The sequence below is a fragment of the Serinus canaria genome, chromosome 4A, assembly GCF_022539315.1.
Source record: "Serinus canaria isolate serCan28SL12 chromosome 4A, serCan2020, whole genome shotgun sequence".
NCBI classification, from domain to species: domain Eukaryota; kingdom Metazoa; phylum Chordata; class Aves; order Passeriformes; family Fringillidae; genus Serinus; species Serinus canaria.
Genome location: NC_066318.1, coordinates 5087130 through 5108792, shown reverse-complemented (window position 1 = coordinate 5108792; position 21663 = coordinate 5087130). Strand labels below are relative to the sequence as shown.

Below are 21663 nucleotides of genomic sequence, written 5' to 3'. Positions count from 1 at the left end.
TCTGACGTGGAGCCGAACACGGGGTGCTCTGTATAAAAACCAGGAATCATTCCAAGGGAAACGGCACATTTCAGCTCTGCTGAGACATCACACAGAGTGCAGGGATGCAGAAAACTATCCCTGGCTGCTTCTTCCAGAAAATGTAAGTATTTTTCCTTTTGAAATAAGGAATAGCACTTCATTACAGTCAGGATATTCAGTGCTAATCTGCCTTTTTAATTTGTTCTCTTCTTCTCTATATCCTTTGACATCATTCCAGAAGGAAATTTGAAAGGAATTACTTGTTTAAGAGCAGGAGGTATTTTTGGGTACCCTTTAGACTACAACAATGTATTTATGACAAATGAGCAGTTACTATTATCTGGAATTTGGGACGTGTGTCAGGAGAGATTTCTGTGGAAATAAAAAAATAGTGCACTGAAAACACCAAGTGCTGGTTCAGGAAACCTTCTGTGAGCTTGAACTTAGCTTTCATCTCACCAAAAACTGTCCAAGTGTCCCTGCCCATGTGCAGGAATCCTCTTGTGGGTGACCTGAACCACAGGCCACAAGAGCTGCTTTGTAAATTGTAAATAAATGGGTGAAGCTCAGGTTTCCTCCTCCACAGAGTGACCATTCTGGAAACACTCAGGAAACAGCTCCCACTCCTGTTCCCATACCTGGTGAGATCCCACATGCCCAGGTGCAGACAGAGGGAAGGGTTTGCGCTCTCCTCACCGAATGTCTCTGTGGGCTGGTGGGATTTCCCAGCTGGAGGAAGCCATGGATGGGATCCTGGCAGTAGGAGCTCAGGTGAGCCACACAGGAGAAGTTTGTGGCTTTAGCCCCTGCCTGTGCTCTCTTCATGCACCTGCTCTTCACCCAAGTTTACCTTTCTCTTACCTTGCAGAGGCTGTGTCTGACCAGTGCTGTGCCCAGGGAGCTCTCTGGCACTGATTTGGTGACAGGAGCAGGGACTGTGCCCTCACAGCATCCTTGTGGGGTAGTCAGCATTCCCTGCCTCCTCCTGCCACATCCCAACCCCTGTCCCCATGGAGGGTGTGCGCTGGCAGTGCCAAAACTCTGCCAGGGGCCTCTGGAGTTCTCCATGGAGAGAACTCCAGCACCTGGGAACATCTCCCAGCTCTGCTTCATTCACAGGAGCAGATGAATCCAAACAGCACTTAGAGCAAGTCCCAAAAACTGGGATGTCTCTTCCAAATGCCTCGGTGGTGACCCATGGGGCTGCTCCTGATCCCTGACCCTTGGCCAGGGTGTCACCTGTTTTCTCACACTCTGCCCAGATTCCTTTAGAACAAGGACAATCCCTATCCACCCACAGGAGATAAACATCTCAAACCCCTGAGGGGAAGGAGGAAATAAAACCTGGCTCTGCTGCATTCTGGATGACAGTTTTAACCCCTAAATTATAGTCTGGAAGAGGTGGAGGGAGCAGGAGGGAACCCTGGCAGCAATCCTGCCTTGAGGGACAGACATGGAATGAAGGGACAGATACCTCTGGCTGTCACCAACAGAAAGCAAGAGAAGGGATCCTCCAGCCAGAAGCTCCAGTTCCTTCCCAAAGGACACTCTGGTGTTCAGAAAATGCTGGCAGCACTACAGAAAATGCTGAAGTTTCGAGAAGAGAGGATGGGAGAAACATTTTGAACTCCTCAGGGTTCTGCCCTGGGCACCTCCCCTAGCTTCTCCGGCTGTTCCTGATTCCTAACACTCCTCCTTGGACTCATCACCAAACCCTGGGGCAAGGTAGGAGCCAAAGTCCAGAAGCTCTGAGTTCAAATGCTCCACATAGATAAGATCTGCTGTAAATCCAGCTCTAAAACAAGCAAAGATCTTTATCAAGGCATGTAATTTATCTCCTCAAAAATATAATTCATGAAAATGGACATGGAAGTAGGTTGCAAGAAAAAAACTAATGACAGGAGATCCTTAATGTACCTCTCAAAGGAGTAACTTGCTTGGAGATAAGAAGATAAATCAGGATTCAGCTGTACATGTCATGGCTTTGTTCTCCTCCTCTTGGAGCTCGCACGAGTTCCGTGTTGTGGATTCAGGGTTTGTTCCATTAGATTGGAATTGCTTTGGTGCTCTGTATCAAAACAAAGGGTTAAACCAATAATGTAGTCATTAAGGTTGGAGAAGACCTCTAAGATCATTTGCTTTTGCCACAAAATGCAGAATCGTTTTTCCACTTAATCACTGTGGGAAGGGAGGGTAGGATGAGCTGACTCAGCTGAAATACAGGGAGAAATCTTTTCCTACTTCTTCCCCAAAGTAATCCCTCAGCAAGTTGGGTCAGACACTTCAAAGACAAAGGAGAACAGGCACATGTGAATCTCAGATGAATCAACCTGGTACCAGTCAAGTCTCTACAAGCAACGGGAATCCCAGTCTCAAAAACCTGGGTCCGTACATTTCATGGGAATCACTTATCATCTTCCCATCGTCCCAGCAAAATTAAACCCAGGTGATGACTTAAGCAGGCACCCAGACCTGCTGGGTAATGCACTGGAAAAGCTCTGTAACACCAGCTCCAAGGTGCTGACATTGGGAATTCTGGGAATTTACATATGGACATAATTGCTCAATAGGAGGGAAATGGAATTGCTACACTCGGCTCAATCTCTGAGGATCAGCCTCCTTGAAACTCCTTCAGTGACACCTTTTTTGAGCTGTTGCTCTCAAAACTGGTCACACACCTCAATCAAGGCCTAAATTCTGCTGAGTTCCTTCTTGCAGTTCGTGAAAACTACATAATGTGAGATCTCTGCAGAGCCCCACTTGACATATCATTCCTCAAATTCCTGAGAAGGAGCCTTCCCTCAATTTCCCATCCAGCTGAGTATGACTTAACCACAGCTTCACCTAGGCCACATTTCTTACCTTGCTCCTCCCTAAAATGCCTCATGAAACAGTATTGAAACTCTTCAGAAAATTCAAGCTCTGTGACATGGGCTGGTTCCCACCAGGATTGATCACCCTGATACAGGAGGAAGTTGGGCTCAATCAATTTGCTTTATCTGTGAGAAACCCACATTGCTCTTCCTTATCTAATCTCATCTCATCTCTCTGATTTAGATAACAATTTCCTTGTTTATTTGTTAGAACTGAATTTGGAGATGATTTTAGTATTTTCTAGGAACTGCAGTTTATAATTTTCTGGCTACTTCCTTTCAGGGACAGGGATAATTCACACTTACACCCCTTCTGTGCAAGATTACACTAATTATGCTGCTACCTAAAAATATCCAAGCACTGACAAACTTAATTCCTATTTATGATATGAGTGTGTAAATACAAGCTCAGATCCTTGAGCTGGCATCATCTCCAAGTGGTTCTTGACACCGGAATGTGCCTGTACAAGTGCAGGTCCATTATAATTTGCCTGGAATCCATCCTGTTAATTTTACATTTAATCACTGGGGTTTTTTTAATATGTATTCCAGGTATTCTTCCCTAACTGGCATTTCAATGGACAGAGACCACATGAAAGATCTCAGGAGATACCTGGCACTGAAGTATATCCAATACCTCGTCCTGTCTTCCTCCAACGCTGTCAGCACCCTCCTGGGGCTGCTGGGCAGCGTGTACACCATGATCCTCCTGCAGTCTGCCAAGGTTTCCTCCAAGTCCACTGCAGTCCTCATTTCCAGCCTGGCCCAGGCAGACATCCTGGTTTTGCTTAGCCTTGTTTCTGACGTGGTTTTGGGGAGTTTTGGTGCCGCTGCCTCTCCTGCAGCCTCGGCCGTGGCGCGGATCCTCCTCACGGCCAACGCCCACGTGAGCTGCGTCCTGCTCAGCTGTGTGGCCTTCGAGGCCTACATGATCACCTTCCTGCCCTCGGAGTCACGGCCCCTGCGCACTGTCAGGAATGCCAGGCTGCTGTCCAGGGTGATCTGGGCGCTGGTGGCCGCAGAGTGTGCCCTGTTCCTCCTGGACGAGCACCTGAGGGCCGGCGGGGCCTCCTCTCCCTCCCGCGGCCTTCCGGGGCTCCTGTTCCAGCTCTGCGGCGCGGCCGCGGAACTGCTCAGGTCCCTCAGCTACATCCTGGGAATTCTGCTGAGGATTATCAACGTCTACATCTACTACAAGATATTTTTCAGCATGTCTCCCAGGTCTAGACTCAAATCCAAGTAGGATGTTCCTTCTGGGAGTGCTGGAGCGACACAAGGCCCTTCAATGCAATTCCAAACCATTTAGAAACTCTTCAATAACCAGGACCAAGGCTCACCGGGGAGGGTAAACCTTCCTGATTCCTGGTACTGTTATTGAGAAGAGTTTGGGGCTGAGGAGCCCCTTGGCATTAAGACACCACAGCTGGTGTGTGTTTATTTAGACTTTATTCATTCTAGAGGTGAAACAGAAGACATTTCATGGTTGTAAATCAACCGCATTATTTTTTATATAAAAAGGGTGCTTAAATGCTTCCTCAGGGATCTGTTGAGCCAAGAGTTGTGTAGTTGTTTACTGAAGACAGGATCTATGTCCTAAGATATTCCTAACTCAGGTGACCCCCAGGCTCTGCAGGTGGGCTGGAGAGACAAGGTGAGCACCAAGATGTCCAAGGTGGGCTCAGGGCATCAGCCCCACCTGGAGAGTTCCTGGGACAGAGCTGGGCTGAGATGCCACGCTTTGGAACATTCCCAGAGCTGTTCTTGGGAGGTTGTCACAGCAAAGTAGGAAACAGCTTCTCTCACATCCTTCTTCAGAAATAAAAGGGTGGAAAGCTGCAGTGCAGCTGTTTGCTTTAGCCCTAGGAGAGAGAGTTTTAGAACCCCACTGTGTGGAGGGTTCCATGTACTGCATCCAGAGGCATCCCCAGTGATTCCATGGCTGTGGGTTTAGAAGCAGGGAAGGATTTGCTGGCATTAGCAGAGCTGTCCCACCTCCCCTGGCAGTGGTGTGGAAGATCACAGCCACCAATGTCCTTCTGACCACACTGGGGCTTGGGTGGATGTGTGAGAGCTGTTTCCAACTGGTGATTCCTGGGATTTCCTCAACTCTCTGGGATTTTATCAGCAAAGCACAAAGTATTCCAGATACTTCTGACACTGCCCAATGCACACACGGCCATGGGCACTTCCAAATCCTCCTGAATTCCCATGGGACCTCCAGGTACAGGCTGTGGTGAGAAGAGACTGAACTTCAGCCAGATGTTCTGTCATCCTCAGATCTTTCTGCCACCCCCAGATCATTCTGCCATTCTCAGGTCTTTCTGCCATCCCCAGATGATTCTGCCATTCCCAAATCTTTGTGCCATTCCCAGCTCATGGCTGCAGCACCAGCAGCTAGTGCTGAGTGCTGACTTTGCTTCTCAGGAGACTCAAAAAGAAGCTCTGCCAAGGGCTGGGGATCAGTAAAATCAGAGCAGAAATGTAATCAAGTCAATTAAACCCTTGGATGAATATTCCCAATCAAAGCTGATCCCATCAGCAGGAAGGATGTCCTAATAACTTGATGCACTGTGATAACCTGTTCCTGCTCCTGAAGCCTGAAGTGAGAGACTCCCAGGAGAGAGGAAATGTTACTTGAAGTGCTGTATTTAATAAAAATGTATTTTGTTAAAGCCTGGACATTATTTATGTATTTTTGCTGAGGTTCTGCTAGAGAGATCTAGAGGAGATGATTATTTTGTTACAGCCCACATTGGCAAGGTTTTTATAGTGAACATTTAGACCACGTTTGACTGCTTGATTGGCTAAGAGGGACAGAGAGAACCCAGTGACACCGGGGGTGTTCTATCTCCTGCCCCATCTCAGCAGATTCACAGTTTTGCTGTGGTGCAGTTCCTGGCAGCTGGTCCCCCTCAGCCCCACTTCTGATCACCTTTGCAGATGGAGAGGAAACAAAACCCTGCACAGGATGATCAAACTGATAAATGGAAGAGTTCCCCCTGTCAGCAGAAAGCCACCAGGGAAGACCCAGAGGCTGCTGGTGGTTTAGCTGTGCTGCTGATGGGTGCTGTGGGGGGAAGCCCTTCCTGCTGTTCCCCAGGGCCAAGAGCAGCCAAGAGCTCCCCCCGAAGGGGAGGAAATAATTTCCCAGGAGAATGAGCAGCCTTTAAGCTTTTCCTTTGGCTGGCTCCACCTCTGCACATGGAACAGCTCAGGTTAGATTTGGTGACCTTGGAGATCCCTTCAGCCTTGATGATTCTCTGATGACCCAACGTCCCTCCTGAGAGCAGCTGGGGTTTGTGGCAGTGGCCAGGCTGAAAGGGAAGGAGATGCTCCACAAGGAAATTCTGGGGCAGAACACCAGGCTTGGAGAGATCTGCATGGCTGGGACACCCAAAGCGCTTTGCAGTCAAGGACAGAACCTCCATTCCCCTTGTTCACATCCTCGTCTGAAGATTCCAAATCCTTATAAAGAGGCTTTTCTACAGTTCAGCTAAAGCAGATGAGCTATTTTTATTTTTCACTTGGATATGATTCCCTGAGTCGTTTTGGCTGGCTTCTGTTGGTTGATGTAGCTATGGCTGTGGGGTCAGGCCATTCTCTGCAGAAGAGCTCAGAACCTGCCTTTGCCAAGAGCTAGGAATCACAAAATCATGGAATGATTTGGGTAGGAAAGGGTAGATCTAATCCAGCCCCTGCCATGGGCAGGGACACCTTCCACTATCCCGGGTTTCTCCAAGTCCTGTCCATCCGTGGATGCTTCCAGGGACAGGGCAGCCACAGCTTCTCCAGACCACCTGTGTTTATCTTGGAGCTATTTCCTGCACCAAACCCCCAATCCATCCTCTCCAGGACCACAAGAGCCTTTTTTGGAGTGCAGGGAGATGCACCCATTCCTGCAACAGGGAATTCCAATGGAAGCACATGGAATTCAAATAGATCACGGCTGGCATGGGGCAGCTGAAGGAAGGCATTTCCCTCTCACAAGACATTCTCCCAGGACATTGGATTTGTGTAAACTTTGCCTCTTGGAAGAAAAGTAGTTTAGATTTCACTTCTTGTGAGTGTCAGCCAGGCAGGACTTGCATCACTGCAGCAGCACCATGAAAGCAGAAAGGTGAAATAAAAGAATTTTTGGAACAGATATGTAATGGAGCCCATGAAAGGGAAATTCCCATGTCATAGGAATGACCAAAATCCTAAAATTAGAGCTGAGGTTACACAGCATGTTTACCTTACTTAATGATTAAGGCTAGGAGGGAACTTTTCTCCTACTTCTGCTGGGAAGCCTCTTTCAAAGAAAGTTTGATAATAGTCCAGGGAGAAGGAAAGACTCAGGCAGGAAGGTATTTTTCTACAACTTAGTCATTTTTAGAGATGAGCTTCCTGAAGCATCAATTATCCAAACACTTGGATTTAGACCTCACACCACCCACAGAGCAAATTGAATTGAGGAGATGGGTTTGCTCCCGGCAGTAAATCATGTTAAAAGACATTGAATGTACTTGGGAAATGTTGCTCTCTCAAGATCAAAATTCCGGAAAATTAGGGGCGATTTGGTTTCTTCTAACAGATGCTGGCTCCATTTTCTTGAATTCACAGACATTTCTCCGAATGCCACTTAAAAGACCTCCGGGTGTGTTTAACATCGAAACCAAGTGCTCTCGACAGTGCAAGAAGGAGTTTGGCCCCGGCTGGGAGCAGTGAGTGGCCCTAGCCACCCCAACCACACGCCGTGTCCGACACGTACCGTCTGAGTGAGGGCTTTTGGCTCTTGTTCCTGATTGCTGCATCATTCCTGGAATCGCTCCTGGCCGGGGATCTCCGCTCTCGCTTGCACATCGTGCCCTCTGCTGGGAGAGGGAGACCAAACCAGCCCGAAGGAAAGCCCGGCTGTGCTCCGGCACTGCCTGGAGACCTGGGGCACAGGCACAGGACAGGGGGAATGGCTTTAGGATGGAGGAGGGCAGGGTTAGATGGATATTGGGAAGGAACTCTTCCCTGTGAGGGTGGGCAGGCCCTGGCACAGGTTGCCCAGAGAAGCTGTGGCTGCCCCTGGATCCCTGGAAGTGCCCAAGGCCAGGTTGGACAGGTCTTGGAGCAGCCTGGAACATGGGAAGGTGTCCATGCCCATGGATGGGCTTTAAGGTCTCTTTCCAAGGGACCAGTCTGTGATCCCACAAAGGGGCACAGGAGGAAGCAGGTCACAGCTAGCTCCACATCTGGTTGCCAAAGACACTTTTCAGTGGCCACACAATTCCCCTTGATTAAGACCTTGTTTTGGGACCTCTCCCTTGCACGGTGCAATTGCCAGGTAAGTCCCCCGGGGGCTGTTTATCGTTTGAGCCCAGGATGGTTTGAGTCAGGACAAGCCATTGCCACACTGAGTCAGCCAGAGCCCTGCACTGCTCTGCAACCCTCTGGCCCTGCAGGAGGCATCCTGGATGGATATCTTACAGCAGAATAGGGAAAATGGGATTGGGTGTGTTCTGGAGGCTGTCCCTGGAGAGCTGGCACACATGGCTGTGGGGATGGGACAGGGATGGACTGGGACTGTAACTGGGGGTGACACAGTCAACGTTTTGATTCCTACCTTTCCCTCACACTGACCCCCATGTTTTCCTGAAATTAGGCTGGACAGGCATCCAAACCAGAAGCATCTGCTTCTCCTTTTGGCATCAGCAGTGTAAATAAATTGCATTTGTGATGTTTGGATTCCATAAATCTATTGCTCTTGGCTTTCCCCTGAGTGTGCTGAGGAGCAGAGGGATGGAGTCCTGGGCTCTGATCTGTCTCCAGGCACATGGAAGTTTGTTTACAGAGCTGGGTGACCATGGGGAAGTGTGGGACTGCCTGTCCCTCACAGGAACTGTCATTTCCCCCAGCCCTGTGCAGAAGCAGCTCCTGGAACAGCAGCTGGACCTCCCAGGGGCTGCGACTCCCAGTTGCCAGTGGCCACCACAGAATGGTTCTGTTGGAAAGGGCTTTAAAGGCCATCTAATCAAATCCCCTCCATGAGCAGGATACCTTCCACTAGAGCAGGCTGCTCCAAGCTCCATCCATCGCCTTCCTATGCTGCTCCAATCTCACCACCCAGGGCTGCCTCCCCTGGCACATTCCCCAGCCCAGCTCGTGCTCTTGCCACGGTGGGGAGCCAGAATCCTTCAGGAAGGGTTTTGTCTGTCCAGCACAGCCCTGTCCCCGGAGTGGGCTAAATCCCTCCTGGAGTTTAGAAATAATGACCTGGAGCACCCGACCTCTTGCCAGCTCCAAGCAGTGGCAGGGCTGAGTTTGTTCCTGCTTGCTGTAAACCTGAATTTGGGTGGAAAACCCAGCACCTCACTGGTTTAAAACTCAGAGCAGATGTGTCACTACAGGTGGTACCAAACAATTATTTAAAACTGATTTTAGTTAGTTTCATTTTTCTTCTATTTTTTAAAACAGTGGAGTAGGAATATTTATTCCAAGTTCCCTGGATGAGCCATGAAAAGTCTCCAGCTTCTCCCCCAAGGATTTTTAATGGGCATGAGAACACCAAAAAAAGGCATTTTCCTTGTAAACACTGTGGTTTGCTGGAATTCACCTCAGAACAGAACCCCCACTTAAGTGAAGAGGTCACACTATAAGCAGATACTTTACCATAGTTTACATTTTCAGATGGAGGAAGACACAGAAGCACAGGAGATTTTCCTCTGCCTGCTAAACAAAACCAGGGGATGTGAATCCAGGTGGACACTGACCTCAGGGCTCCACTCAGGGCTGGTTTGGGGACCTCCAGGCCTTGGGGACCTTGATCCCACCTGGCCCCAGTTCTATTCCTTGTTACTTTTCTTAAAATCCCCTACACCTTTTAGACATCAGAGCCATAACCTGGCAGCTTTTTCCCAGTCACTTTCCTTATGATAGGCTGTTTGCCCATTGTAACTCTGAGGAAGAGGAAGAGGAGGAGGAGGAGGAGGAGGAGGAGGAGAAGGAAGGGATGCAAACCCCATTTTTCCTCTGGGCTGGAAGGTGGGTTATGCTTCAGACTACTCTCCCTGAGCCTGGGAGTATTTTCTTCCCAATTTTCAGTCTTGGGGCTCCAAACCTCACTGTTGATCACCTACATGAGGAAATTCAGATTTGCCTGTTCTGTGGCTGATCCAAAATGCAGTAGCTCAGCCCCAGGGATGCATAGATACTGCAGTGTGGCGGGGTGTTATTCCAAGGGCAAGCTCTGCCCAAGGAGATAAATTAAAAAGAATGAGATAAACATGAAAAGGAGAGGGATTTTCTGCAAAGAAAAAGGTTTTTCTCCAAGGAGGCTGCAGTGAGAATGAGAGAGAAGAGACATCAGGAGACTAGTGGAGCTGCTGGCCTTGGATCCAGGCAAAATCTGCTCCTCAGTGAGGTCAAAAGTTGTATTTGCTTTTGAGAAAAGCCTCGGAGCTGCAGCTCTTTAATCCAAGAGCAACAACCCCGCGTGTCCCAGGGAGGAGGGAGGAGGGAGGAGGGAGAGCATTTCAGGCTGAAAGTGAGATGGAATAACTGCAAACCCCCACTCGTGCAACACCCCCCTCCCAGCGGGGTGAAGCTGCCAGGACCTGCTGTGCCAGGGCTCAGAGACTGCTGCCAGGACCTGCTGTGCCAGGACTGAGACATTTTCATGCCAAGCGGTGCCAAAAGCTGAGGAATCAGGGATTTCTGACACCAGGGCTGGTTGCTTGGCCACAGGGAGCTGCTCTCCCAGGAATCCCAGTGCTCCAGAGGTGGATCCTGGGCTCAAAGACTGAACCACAGCTTGGGATCTGATTGCTCCAAGTGCTCAGAGGAAGGGTTGGAAAACAGCTTAAAATCCATCCAGTAGAAAGGTGGGAAAACTCAAACTGGAACTACAGAATGGCTTCAGTCTCCTTTTAGATTCCTGAGAAATTTCAGGCTCATCCTGCTCTTTTTCCCCATCTTCCCTTGTGTAGAAGGCAGCTGACATTACTCCTTTAATAATTTGGGTGTAAAAGACTCAGTAACCTGTTTTAAAGTGATTTTTGAATTCAATTATCTGCACGATTCATTGACAAGGCAGGAGGCACAGAAAGCAGCTGGAAGAAGGAAGGCATTTTTGAATACCTACATGGACAGAGAGCAGAGATGAAAAGCAGATGTTGGAGGCAGCTGTGTAAAACAAATACTGAGGGGGCCAAAGAAGAGATCATAAAGAAATAATATCCCCACTGACACCTCCCCAGAACCATCTCTATTGCTGGATAGAGCAGGTTTTTAGGCAGACAGGTTTTTATCCAGTCAGGTTTTTATCCAGTCAGGTTTTTAGTCACCACCTTTTGCCTCTCTCCTAAAGCTGTGCCAGTTTGTAGCTACATCAATACCCCAAAACTGCCAAGAGCCCCAAAGAGCATCACTCCAACCTCCTCTGGGGCTCAGTGATGGCTCCACCTGCTAAATTTTGGGAATCTCATCCTCTCCCCTCACCTCTTCTCTTCTCACTCCATGGAATGTGCTCATGTGAATTATGATCTCCCTAAATTTTCCTTAAAGACAAAGAAATTAAAGCAATTAATCTCAACTTTTACTGTCTTCTTTCCTGGGAAGAAGAAAAAATCCACAAAGGGGGAAAGAAGGGATTAATTGATTGCAAAATAAAAGAACTTTGTTTTCTCTACAAAGCAAGCCATGTTTTGTATCCATTTTCATTAAATCCCTCAAGATGATTGCTGTTGTTATTTAATTATGAACAGACACCTCCAGGCAGCCCTTCCCTGCCTCATCACAGGCCACTCTGCTGGTGACAGTGGCAGATGTGAGACCCACACCATATCTTGCTCTTCTCCTCTGCTCAGTGCTCTTCTCACTGTCACAGACTCAACCAGAAATTTCCACACTTGAGAGAAAATTGTCCCCACATTGTCCCCACAGCCAGTGGCCCAGTAGAATGGGGCACATTGCCCTCTAAACCCAGCCCAGACTCAGGGAATCATTTAAGCTGGAAAAGTCCTCCGAAATAATGAAGTCCAACCATTTCCTCAGTGCTGCCAAACCAGCCCTGCCCCATGTCCCCAAGTGCCACATGCACAGCTGTGCCAATGCCTGATCAGCTTTGTTCATGGAAAAGCCAAGGAGAATGAAGCCCAGGTCAGCCCTGTCACAGGGGTGATGCCCAATGCTTCCAGAGGCTTTGGAGTTTCACTGTAAATCACACGCAGAAATAAAAATTAGGAAGGAAATAAAAATGATTGGCTTTTGTCAAATTTTTTTTTTTTTTTTTTGACTGATAATGCTGTCTTGCTCTCACAAAAGGAATACAAATGTCTCACCTATTTATAATCCAGCTTTGGAAAGTTCCGTTTGCTCCTTCCTCCAAGCAAATCAGAATTCCCAATCAGACCAACCATAAATTCATCCTTTGAGCATTTTTGATCAATCTCCACACTCAGGCCAGAGCACAGGCCTGGGGCAAATTCCAACCTCATTTAAGCTCCCTCAGTTCCTTCCTCAAAGAAAGTGATGGTGAAAAGGTGTCACAGAAAGATCTGAATTCCTTTTTTCCCAAGATAAAATTGAGAAAAGATAAAACCAAGCTGTGGCAAGACCCAGGCTTGCTCAGGCATTATTATTCCAGTGCAGATTAAGGCCTGACCCAAACCACCAAGGAGCTCTTGCCCTGCCTGGGAGAGGCTTTCACTGCAAAATGATTTCCCACAACTGGATGTGAAGAAAGGAAAAATCCACTTTTCTCTCAATTTGTCCCATTTGCCATCCCCAGCCCTGTGGATGTTCCTGCAGAGGGAATGTGCCCTAAGCAGGAGGGGCCATCAGGCCTTTCCCTGCTTCATCCAGGCCCATCTAAAGCCTCGTGATGGTTTCAGCCCAGATTTAATACAAAGCACAGCAATAAAACCACTTTCCCCTAATAAATAAAACCTAGAATAACCACAATCTTGCTACAGAGATTAAATCCATAAAATTAAATTAAATTAAATACTGCTGCTGGTGATTAAATACATGCGAAGACACTTGGTCCTACTCAATATAAATAAAACTTCATATAATATAAATATTGAGCCCTACTCAATATAAATAAAACAAGTTCCTGAGTCACAAAAATGCTTGTCAAGGCAGGTTTCTCTTTGACACAACTGCTGAAGATGACACATTTCCTTGTCTGCAAGCATTCTCCAAGGAGAAAACTTCAGGCAATGAAAATAGTTTGGCATTTCACCAAGTATTTAAAATATTTAACAATGACCTTGAGAATTAGACAAGGATCCAGTTGAAGCCCTGGTTTAAGGGGAAAAAAAGGACAAAAATATGTTTCCTTGCAGAATGTGGTCCTGATGTGTGTTTACTGCAGTGCTTATCTCAGCTATGCTCTGGACACAATGAAAATGAGCTTAAAAACAAGGGAAAAGGAAACAAGTTTAACTCCTTGTCTTAGGACTACCCTGTGACCCAGGGAATTAATTGAATTTCCAGAATACCTGATCACTTCCTTCCAAACAGTCAAAGAGTCACTCAGAACAAGCAGAGGGACTAAATCTTATGCTGATATAGAATTGGGATTTTTTTTATTCATGGAAAGGATCTTTGTGGCTCATTGCTGGCCCAGCAAATGAGCCATGGGTCTGCCTTGGACAAGAGCACTCCAGGCAATCCCAAGGGAATATTCCAAAGGCCTCAGCTCCTGTACTTTGTGGAAGAGCCCAAAGATCAGACCAGAGTGACTTTCTGGTGAGTGCATTTCTCTGCCATTTATTATTTCTAAACAAAAGAGCAACTTCAGCCCATTTTAAGGCTGATTTTGCACAAGGAGTGGGACTGAAGAGGTGTGTGCTGACCTGGGTGCTGCTGGGCTGTGCTGTCTTCATGGTACAACTGCTCCTTTCCTATTTTATCAACCTGAAAAACAGCCCCTGGAGCACCAGGTGTTTCTGCTGCCTGGGTTTTGTGGTCCAACAGACAGGAAAAGGGGTTTTTGGTGGGGAGATCCCATTAGTCCCCACACACCTGCGTGTCTCTTTGTACAGTGTGTGTGCCCCTTTTGTGCTGAGAAGCTGGGTCACCTCTTCTTCCCATAATATGGGGTCCTACCAGATTTCCTTGTGTTTCTTAGCAGGTGCATCCCTGGAGGGAGAACCCCCAGAACATTCCCAGAAGGTGAAGCTGTGCTTGGTTAAACTCCCAGGAAATGGGGGTGGACATGGGGAGTTTCTGCGACTCCAAAGTGGAAAGCCCAGAACAGGGAGAGAAGATGGATGTGATGGCTCTGGGTTCTCTGTGATTTAATCCCTGCTATCACTTTTAAAGATCATCAACTGACAATTCCTCACTTCTTTCCCAGAAATGCAGGAATTAGGAAGGAAAACAGAACCATTTCATTTTCCCAGCACATGAACGTTTGCTTCAGTCTCTGCATTTAGTTTTGGCTTTTCACATTGAGAGGATTTTCCCCAGCTCCCAATCACTCAGTGGTGCTTTTCCCATAAATTAATGGATTAGGAAATGCCCAAAAGCTCCCAGACTTCCAGCCACAAAGAAAGATAAACCAAATCATTTAAGTTATATTATAATTGCCACAAAATGCCCTTTGAGTATTTAGAAGACATGTGGCACTTAGGGACACAGTTTAGTGGTGGCTTTGGCAGTGCTGGGTTAAAGACAGAAATTAAAGAATTAATTAAAGAAACCCCTAAACCCAACAATATCTTTTTTATTATCTTTTACCTCTTTGGAGGCTGTAGAAAACCACGTCATGGATCAACACTCCAAGTATTATTCAAACAAAGATCAAAACAAGCACTCCAGACCTAAAGAGCACATCCAAAGTTATGCAAACAAGCCAAGAAAATCCAGCCATGCCAGCAGCCCTTCCAGGGGGCTGTTCTTCAGCTGAGAAGGGTTTGGAGTAAGTTGGGTCAAAAGAAGGTAGAAAAGAAAAAGGTTGGTAGAACTTAATCAAGATCTGAAATTGTGTGAGATCCACCCAAGCTCCCAGCAGAATTCCTCACCATCTTCATAATTCCATATTTTCAGTCTTACAAGGTGAGGTTGAACAGGGCTTGGAGCAACCTGGGATAGTGGAAGGTGTCCCTGTCCATGGCAGGGGGTGGAACAAGATGAGCTTCAAGTTCCCTTCCAACCCAAACCATTCTGTGATTCCATGAATATTAATTTCCTTTAATTTCCACAAAACAGACGTATGCCCTGCATTCATTTTCACCTGTATGTGCATTATTTTTTAGCTCATTGGGTGTGTTAATGGTTACTGTTGTCAATAACAGGGTTTCCAAACAATTTCTGGATGACTTTGTGAACTGGCTGCCAGCTGGACAGAACATTTAGACGAGCTCCAACTTTCTAGTAAATGTGTGTTAAAGAAAATGAGATTTCTTAACGGATATGGAAAGTTTTTCAAAGATTTTCATTGATTTTACCCCTCTATCCTTAATTTTGGCGTTTGACATGGATCCACCAGGACTTGCTGATGGATGGCAGGACACGGAGGGTCACAAGAATGTGCTCAAGATGAAACCCACCTCAGTCATTGCTCAGCGCAGGAAAAGCGACACAAAGACTGCACAGAGCAGGCAAAGACTGAGCTTGTCTTGGTTATTAAAGCCACACATCTATCACCAGGAGAAAATCAGAAATTCCCTGCTCCAGGGGTGTGGGGAGGAGCTGGTGCTGTCCCTGCAGCTGGCAAAGCTGGTGGGTCCAACATGCCAAACACGTCCTCCTCGTGCTGGGAGATAAAGCTCACGTTGAGGGAGCACAAACAACAAGGAACAGCCACACGAGGCTCTGTTAATCACTTCCATGTGCCCATTATTAGCTGGGAAGGCTGAAAGGAAGGGAGAGATCAAGCAGGACTCGACTGATTCAGACTTTTCAGCAGCAACACTATGGATCTTTATTAAATCTGGAGTGCGTGAGCTGCGCTGGCACCTGCTCCGCTGCTGTGGGCAGGATGAGCATCCATGTGACAGAGGAGGATGCATGGAGTTATCCCCAGCCCTGGAGTATATCCATGGGGGGAGACCTACAGCCACCCAAAACCTGGGAGCTCTCTGCCCCCAGAGGGTTGCCCTTGTCCCAGCCAAGCTGCTGTGTTCCGGCACGGCTCCACCGCATTTGTCATTCCTACAGGGACCCAGCACCAGGACAACAACAACTGACTGGGAACAGCTCAGTGAGGCCAGAGCGCCCCTCTGGTGGCTGTCAGTGCAGCCCTGCCCTGCACAGTGACGTGCAAGCACGAGGCAATGCTCCCTTCAAGCTATTCCAGCAATTTATCCCTTAGGACAAATGTATCACCCGAAAACCACCAGTGCTTGCTGCAGCTGTGGGGCCGGCTCTGGGAAGTGCTTTATGGCTCTGCCTAAATATTTGGGTTTCTGCTCTCTCCATGTTTCCATCAGCCTGCTAATTACCCCGTGAAAATAGGAATTCCTCCTTTAAGGAGGTAAATGAACTCACCCCGAGCAGCTGCAGGGAATCAAACATGGCAAAGACACCCAGTGCTCAGAGGCAGCTGCCCAGTGTTCCTGCTTCCCACCGAGGTCTCTCCTCCAAGTGAGGTAGAAGAAAAGGTAAATGAGACCTAAATAAGACCTAAAGCAAGCAGTGTCCATTTGCTGTTTCCCCATTTAATTTAACATAGGCCTGGCACAGCCCAACTTGTCCAAGGGATTTAGGTGAGCTCCTCACTTTGCACCTTTTCTGCTGGGAAGTGATTGGTTCCCATGTTTCAGGTAAAAATCTCCTGTGGCAACATGGCACATGTGAGGTTATGGAATCATGGAATGGTTTGGATGTGGAGTGACCTGAAAGATTTTTCATTTCAAACCCCCTGGCACGGGCAGGGACACATTCCATTATTCCAGGTTGCTCCAAGCCCCATCCAGCCTGGCCTTGGACACTTCCAGGGATCCAAGGGCAGCCACAGCTTCTCTATGTCTGAGTCTCTCCATCCACACAGCCTAGAATTTTTTCCCACTATCCAACTTAAATCTCACTTTCTTCATCCTAAAGCCATTCCCCCATGTGCTGTCCCTCCAAGGAAAGTCCCTCTCCAGCTCTCCTGGAGCCCCTTCAGGCCCTGTAAGGAAGATTGTTCATAATTCATTTATTTAGGGGGAGATAAATCTGTGAGACCAAGATCCACGTTTGCATTAGAGAAGCCTCCAAGCTAAAATTGCAGGAATAGTTAAAGAGTTGCACAACCACATTGTATGAAAAGCAGGAGAACACATTTGCAGTGACCCTCAGGAGACAGGGTTTGGCAAAGCACTCAATGCTCTTGGTGAAATAAAACATGCCCTGCAATCCTTTTTACTGATGATATCAAGTGTAATATTCAATGGTCTTCAGAGGCTGAAAGCTGCTCTGCTGCTTTTGGATTAAAATGAATTGATTTGACTTTAAATTAACAGCAGATGACTTGTGGGAATGTTTATTCCCATATATTCAGCTTTAGACTATTTGTTGTTCTTTTAAAGTGTTAGAGCTGAAGGCAGCATTCCCTGGAGCTCCAGGTAGTCAACAAAACCCATCATAACTGACATCCAGCTTGGCCATCCCATGGCAGCACCACTCCAGCCCCCAAAATTTAGAAGTGCAGGCTTGAAAATAAGCAGATGCTCAACTTCTGCCAAGGGCTGGGTGTGAGTGAACACGTGCTGGAATGTTTTGCTGACTCCCAGCCCAAGTCCTGCTCTGGCAGAGGACAGCTATTTATAGCACAGGTGAGTCCCACCCACAGCTGATCCAGCACTTCCCAAAATCCTGGTGGGCCTGGGAGCTGCCAAGAGCAGCAGGAGCTCCTCAGACTGGGGTGAGGGAGCCAGGGCTGTGTCCTGCTCCTCCACACCTTGCTGCAGGTCCCCAGGGTTGGAAGGGTCCTTCCAGACCATCTCACTCCAGCTCCTTGCAATGGGCAGGGAATCTTCAAGCAGACCAGGTTGATTCGAACCCCTGATCCATGGTTTGGGTTTTCACTGGAGCAAGGTCAGGGAAAGGTTGTCCCCCACCATTCCATCACCTCCTGCCTCAGTCATTCCCAAATTTCCCACATGGCTGCAGAGCTGCACCTGCCAGAGGCCCTCAGGCTGCTCTGAATCCCATCCCAGCAGCATCAGGCTTAGGGATGCTCCCATGGTGCCACAGCTACACCTGGCTCCAGCCCTTCCTTAGCCAAACTCCTGCCTGACCATGTCCAAGGACTGAAATAATCCAGCAGAACTCCCTGGCAGCTCTGCAGGGAGGGTTTTACTCTCCTTCCATTGCCTGTTGTGCAAGCTGGAACTTCTACACTTGCAGGGATGAGCAGGTGACATCTCCTGCTGCCCCTGGCCCCAGAGAGCAGGAATTTACTGAGCATCCACATGACATTGTGGGCCCAATCCAACTTTCATGGGGGGAGACCTCAGCAAACCTCACAGATTTCAGAGAATCTGTGAGGTTGGAAAAACTCTCCAGGGTCACTGAGGCCAAGCTGTGCCCAATCCCCACCTTGTCACAGCCCAGAGCGCTGAGTGCCACATCCAGCCTTTCTTTGGACGCCTCCAGGGATGGGGAGTCTGCCACCTCCCTGGGCATCCCCTTCCAATTCCTGACCACCCTTTCCATGGAGAAATTCCTTCTGATGTCCAACCTGACCCTCCCCTTTTTCTCAAACAACGGCAGTTTATGGAACTGAAGGCAGTAGCACCTCTTGGCTCCCCGTGTGTCCTGCTCATCCACAGGCTCCAGGCTGCTCCTGGCAGCTCTGAGACACCTGGACACCTACACCACTAAGCCAGAAAAGTCACCAAGGGCTATTTATTGTCACAAAGGCACCTGTGGGCTGTAGGTGGGTGATGGCACTGCTGGTTGAGGACAGCAGCACAGCCTGTTCTCTCTCCAGCCATTCCGTGCCTCCCTGCATGGTTTGTGCTCCCTGCCCTCGGCACAGTGGCTGGAAAAGCAGCCAGAGGCAAGGCAGGAAGAGCTCCTGCTCTCCATGGCAACACCCAACAAACTCTGGGAGCTGGGGAGGCTGCCAGAGCTCTGTGGGCTCCAACGGTTTGCAGGACGTGACTTGGGCTCCTGGGTGAGTTCCAGGGGTGCTCACAGCTTGTCCTGCCTGTGCAGGAACACCTGGGCTGGACAGAGTCCCTCAGAGTGGGAACAGAGCGGGGCTGGCACAGAACAGCCTCCCCTGCTTCGTTACCCATCAGTTAATTAGCACAGGATGAGCTGCCTTGGCGGCAGCAGCTGCAGCCAGGGGACACAGGAACACCTGGCAGTGCCAGGACCCTGCCATGGCACTGGGAGTATCTGAAGTGTTTGTTTCTAACACAAGGCTGTTTGCAAATGCAAACATGCAAATGAACACAAATCCCCCAGGAATCAGAGAATCATGGGATCACTAAGGCTGGAAAATATCATCCAGTCCACCTGTTAATCTAAAACTTCCACTTTGCTACTAAACCATGTCCCAAAGTGATACACCCACACTTTTTTTTAACTCTTCCAGGGATGGCGACTCCCTGGTCAACTTATTCCAACATCTGATCACCATCTCCGTGAAGAAATTTCCCCTAATATCCAAATTAAATTTTCCCTGATGCAACTTGAGGCCATTCCCTCTCCTCTTGCTCCCTAGGAGCAGAGCCCGACCCACCCGGCTATCCCCTCCTGTCAGGAGTTGTGCAGAGCCAGAAGGTCCCCCCTGAGCCTCCTTTGCTCCAGGCTGAGCCACTTTCCAGCTCCCTCAGCTGCTCCTGGTGCTCCAGAGCCTTCCCAGCTCCATTCCCTTCCCTGGACACACTCCAGCCCCTCAGTGTCTTTCTCATCACGAGTGGCCCTGACTCTGCTGTGAGCCTGTAAAAATGTGTTAAATTACCTGCCTTCCACTAATATAAAAAGCCAGGAAAAAAGCTCCTGGAGAAGTCTAAGTTTACCTGAAAATCAAGCCAAACAGGTTTTTCCCCCCTTTTTCTGTGTGCTGCTGTCATGAAAGGAGTTTGAATGCGGAGGTATCAAGTTCGCAGCAGTTTAAATGTTAAACGTGGCCTGGAAAAGCAGAGCTTTCTAAAAGCTTTCATTGAGCCTTGTTTTCCCCTCCCCTCTTGTGGCACAGGAGGCCTTCCACAAGTGCTCTATTCATGGGGACCCTGGCCACCAGAGCCCCTAAAATTGTTGGGCCAGTCCCAGTGGCTCGACCTCATTAAAGGGTTTGTGTTTGGGGACGTGCTGTGGGTGCTTTCATCTCCCAGACTCTGCTCAGGTTATTTTTACCCATCAGGTTGGAGGGCTGAGCCTTTGCCTGGACACTTCTCCGTGCCCTGGGTGTTTGTGGAGCTCAGCCCAGAGCCAGAGCAGCCTCAGTGCTCAATACAGCTCCAGAACCCTGCCAGATTAAGGAAAACTCACCCAAATAAACAGATCCAAAGGGGAATGGGCTGAGGGAAAGCCTGGGGACAAAGAGCAGCCACCAGCCCATCTGCTCCTGGTCGTGCCGTGGGGAGCTGTGGTGGGCAGAGATTTTGCTGTATTTGTGTTCCACAGCTCATTCTGTAGGGTTTTAATCTCACTTGTACTGGGTTGTGTAGGATTCCCTTCTGGTTCTTCCCTAGGAATTTTTCCCTGGGAGAAAAAGGAGCAGAAACTTCCTTTCTCCCCAGTTACCAACCTCCCTTCAGAAAACAGGGACACAGGCATTGTCCCCTGGGCTTCTGCCAGGCTGAAGACAGCCCTGCCTGGAGCTGGGAATTACATTCCTTCTCCCCAGAGACTCTTCTTCCCAGCTCTGCTTCCTGAAGATTCTTCTCCCTGGATTCTGGCCCTGAGGATAGACCAGGCTTGGTGCCAGATGAATTTTTTTTTTTGCCTGTGGATCTCTGGAACAAAGACAAGCCACGTGCCAGGAACACAGGTTGAGGTTTTCCAGGTGAGGAGCTGGGTTCAGCCAGGCTGCTCCCAACGCTTCCCTGGGGCTCCAGGGATCCTGAACATGCTTCTTGTTTTTAATGTGTTCAAATATCTTCAGGAGTGACACAAACAGTCATTGAAATCAGCAGGGAGAGCTGGGACCCACATCTCAAACCTCTTTTTCTCTGCACTCTAAAGGTCACTGGTAAGAGCTCCCAAATTTCATTCAAAGTGTCATTTTCTCACCTTAACCCAAGAATCTGCATTGATGTCACTTGAGGAACCCTTTGACACCTGGAAAGTTATAAAAACCTCTGAACTGGAGAAACTCTTTCTTTACAAAGACTTAGCAAGGTTTTCAAGCTCTGTTTTTTTCATCCTGTGCACCCAAACAGAGCAGCAGCTTGTGGAGAAAACTAGATGAAGAAAATATAGAGAAAATACAGAGAAAATACATTTTTTGGTGCAAAACTCCAGCAGACAACCAAAACTGTGGCATTTCTGAGCTTTGGAGGGCTCTGTTTGCAGCCTAAAGCAATTCCACTGCTCTCTGACACCAAGTAGGACCCAAATTCTAAATGGCACTGTGTGAAATCATTGTCATTGGTAGAAGCAACTTGTACAAACCAAGAAAATGGTCTCAAACCCTCATTTGTGTCAAGGCAGCTCTGTAAAACACAATTCATTTTTATAAAACTTTTCTCATCCTTTATCAAGTGGGTCCTACCACACCTGAGCTCTTGCCCAGGCTGTGCAAATCTGATAATGGAGGCTCAAACCCCAATTTTACAGTGTAAGGTGTGTGGGGAACTGTTGGTTTGAATCCCAAACAGCACAAAGAGTTCCAGTTGTCCTTATCCAGCAT

At 48.2% G+C, this 21663-nt stretch overlaps 1 protein-coding gene across 1 annotated transcript; it reads left to right on the top strand.

Annotated features, from left to right (window-relative positions):
- LOC108962054 (lysophosphatidic acid receptor 6-like) lies at positions 1 to 5573 on the top strand. Its single transcript, XM_018914423.3, has 2 exons — positions 1 to 142; positions 3447 to 5573. The coding sequence occupies exons 1-2, from the start codon at positions 105 to 107 to the stop codon at positions 4135 to 4137; spliced, it is 729 nt and encodes a 242-aa protein (XP_018769968.1). The 5' UTR covers positions 1 to 104; the 3' UTR covers positions 4138 to 5573.
- The last annotated feature ends 16090 nt before the right edge of the window (positions 5574 to 21663 follow it).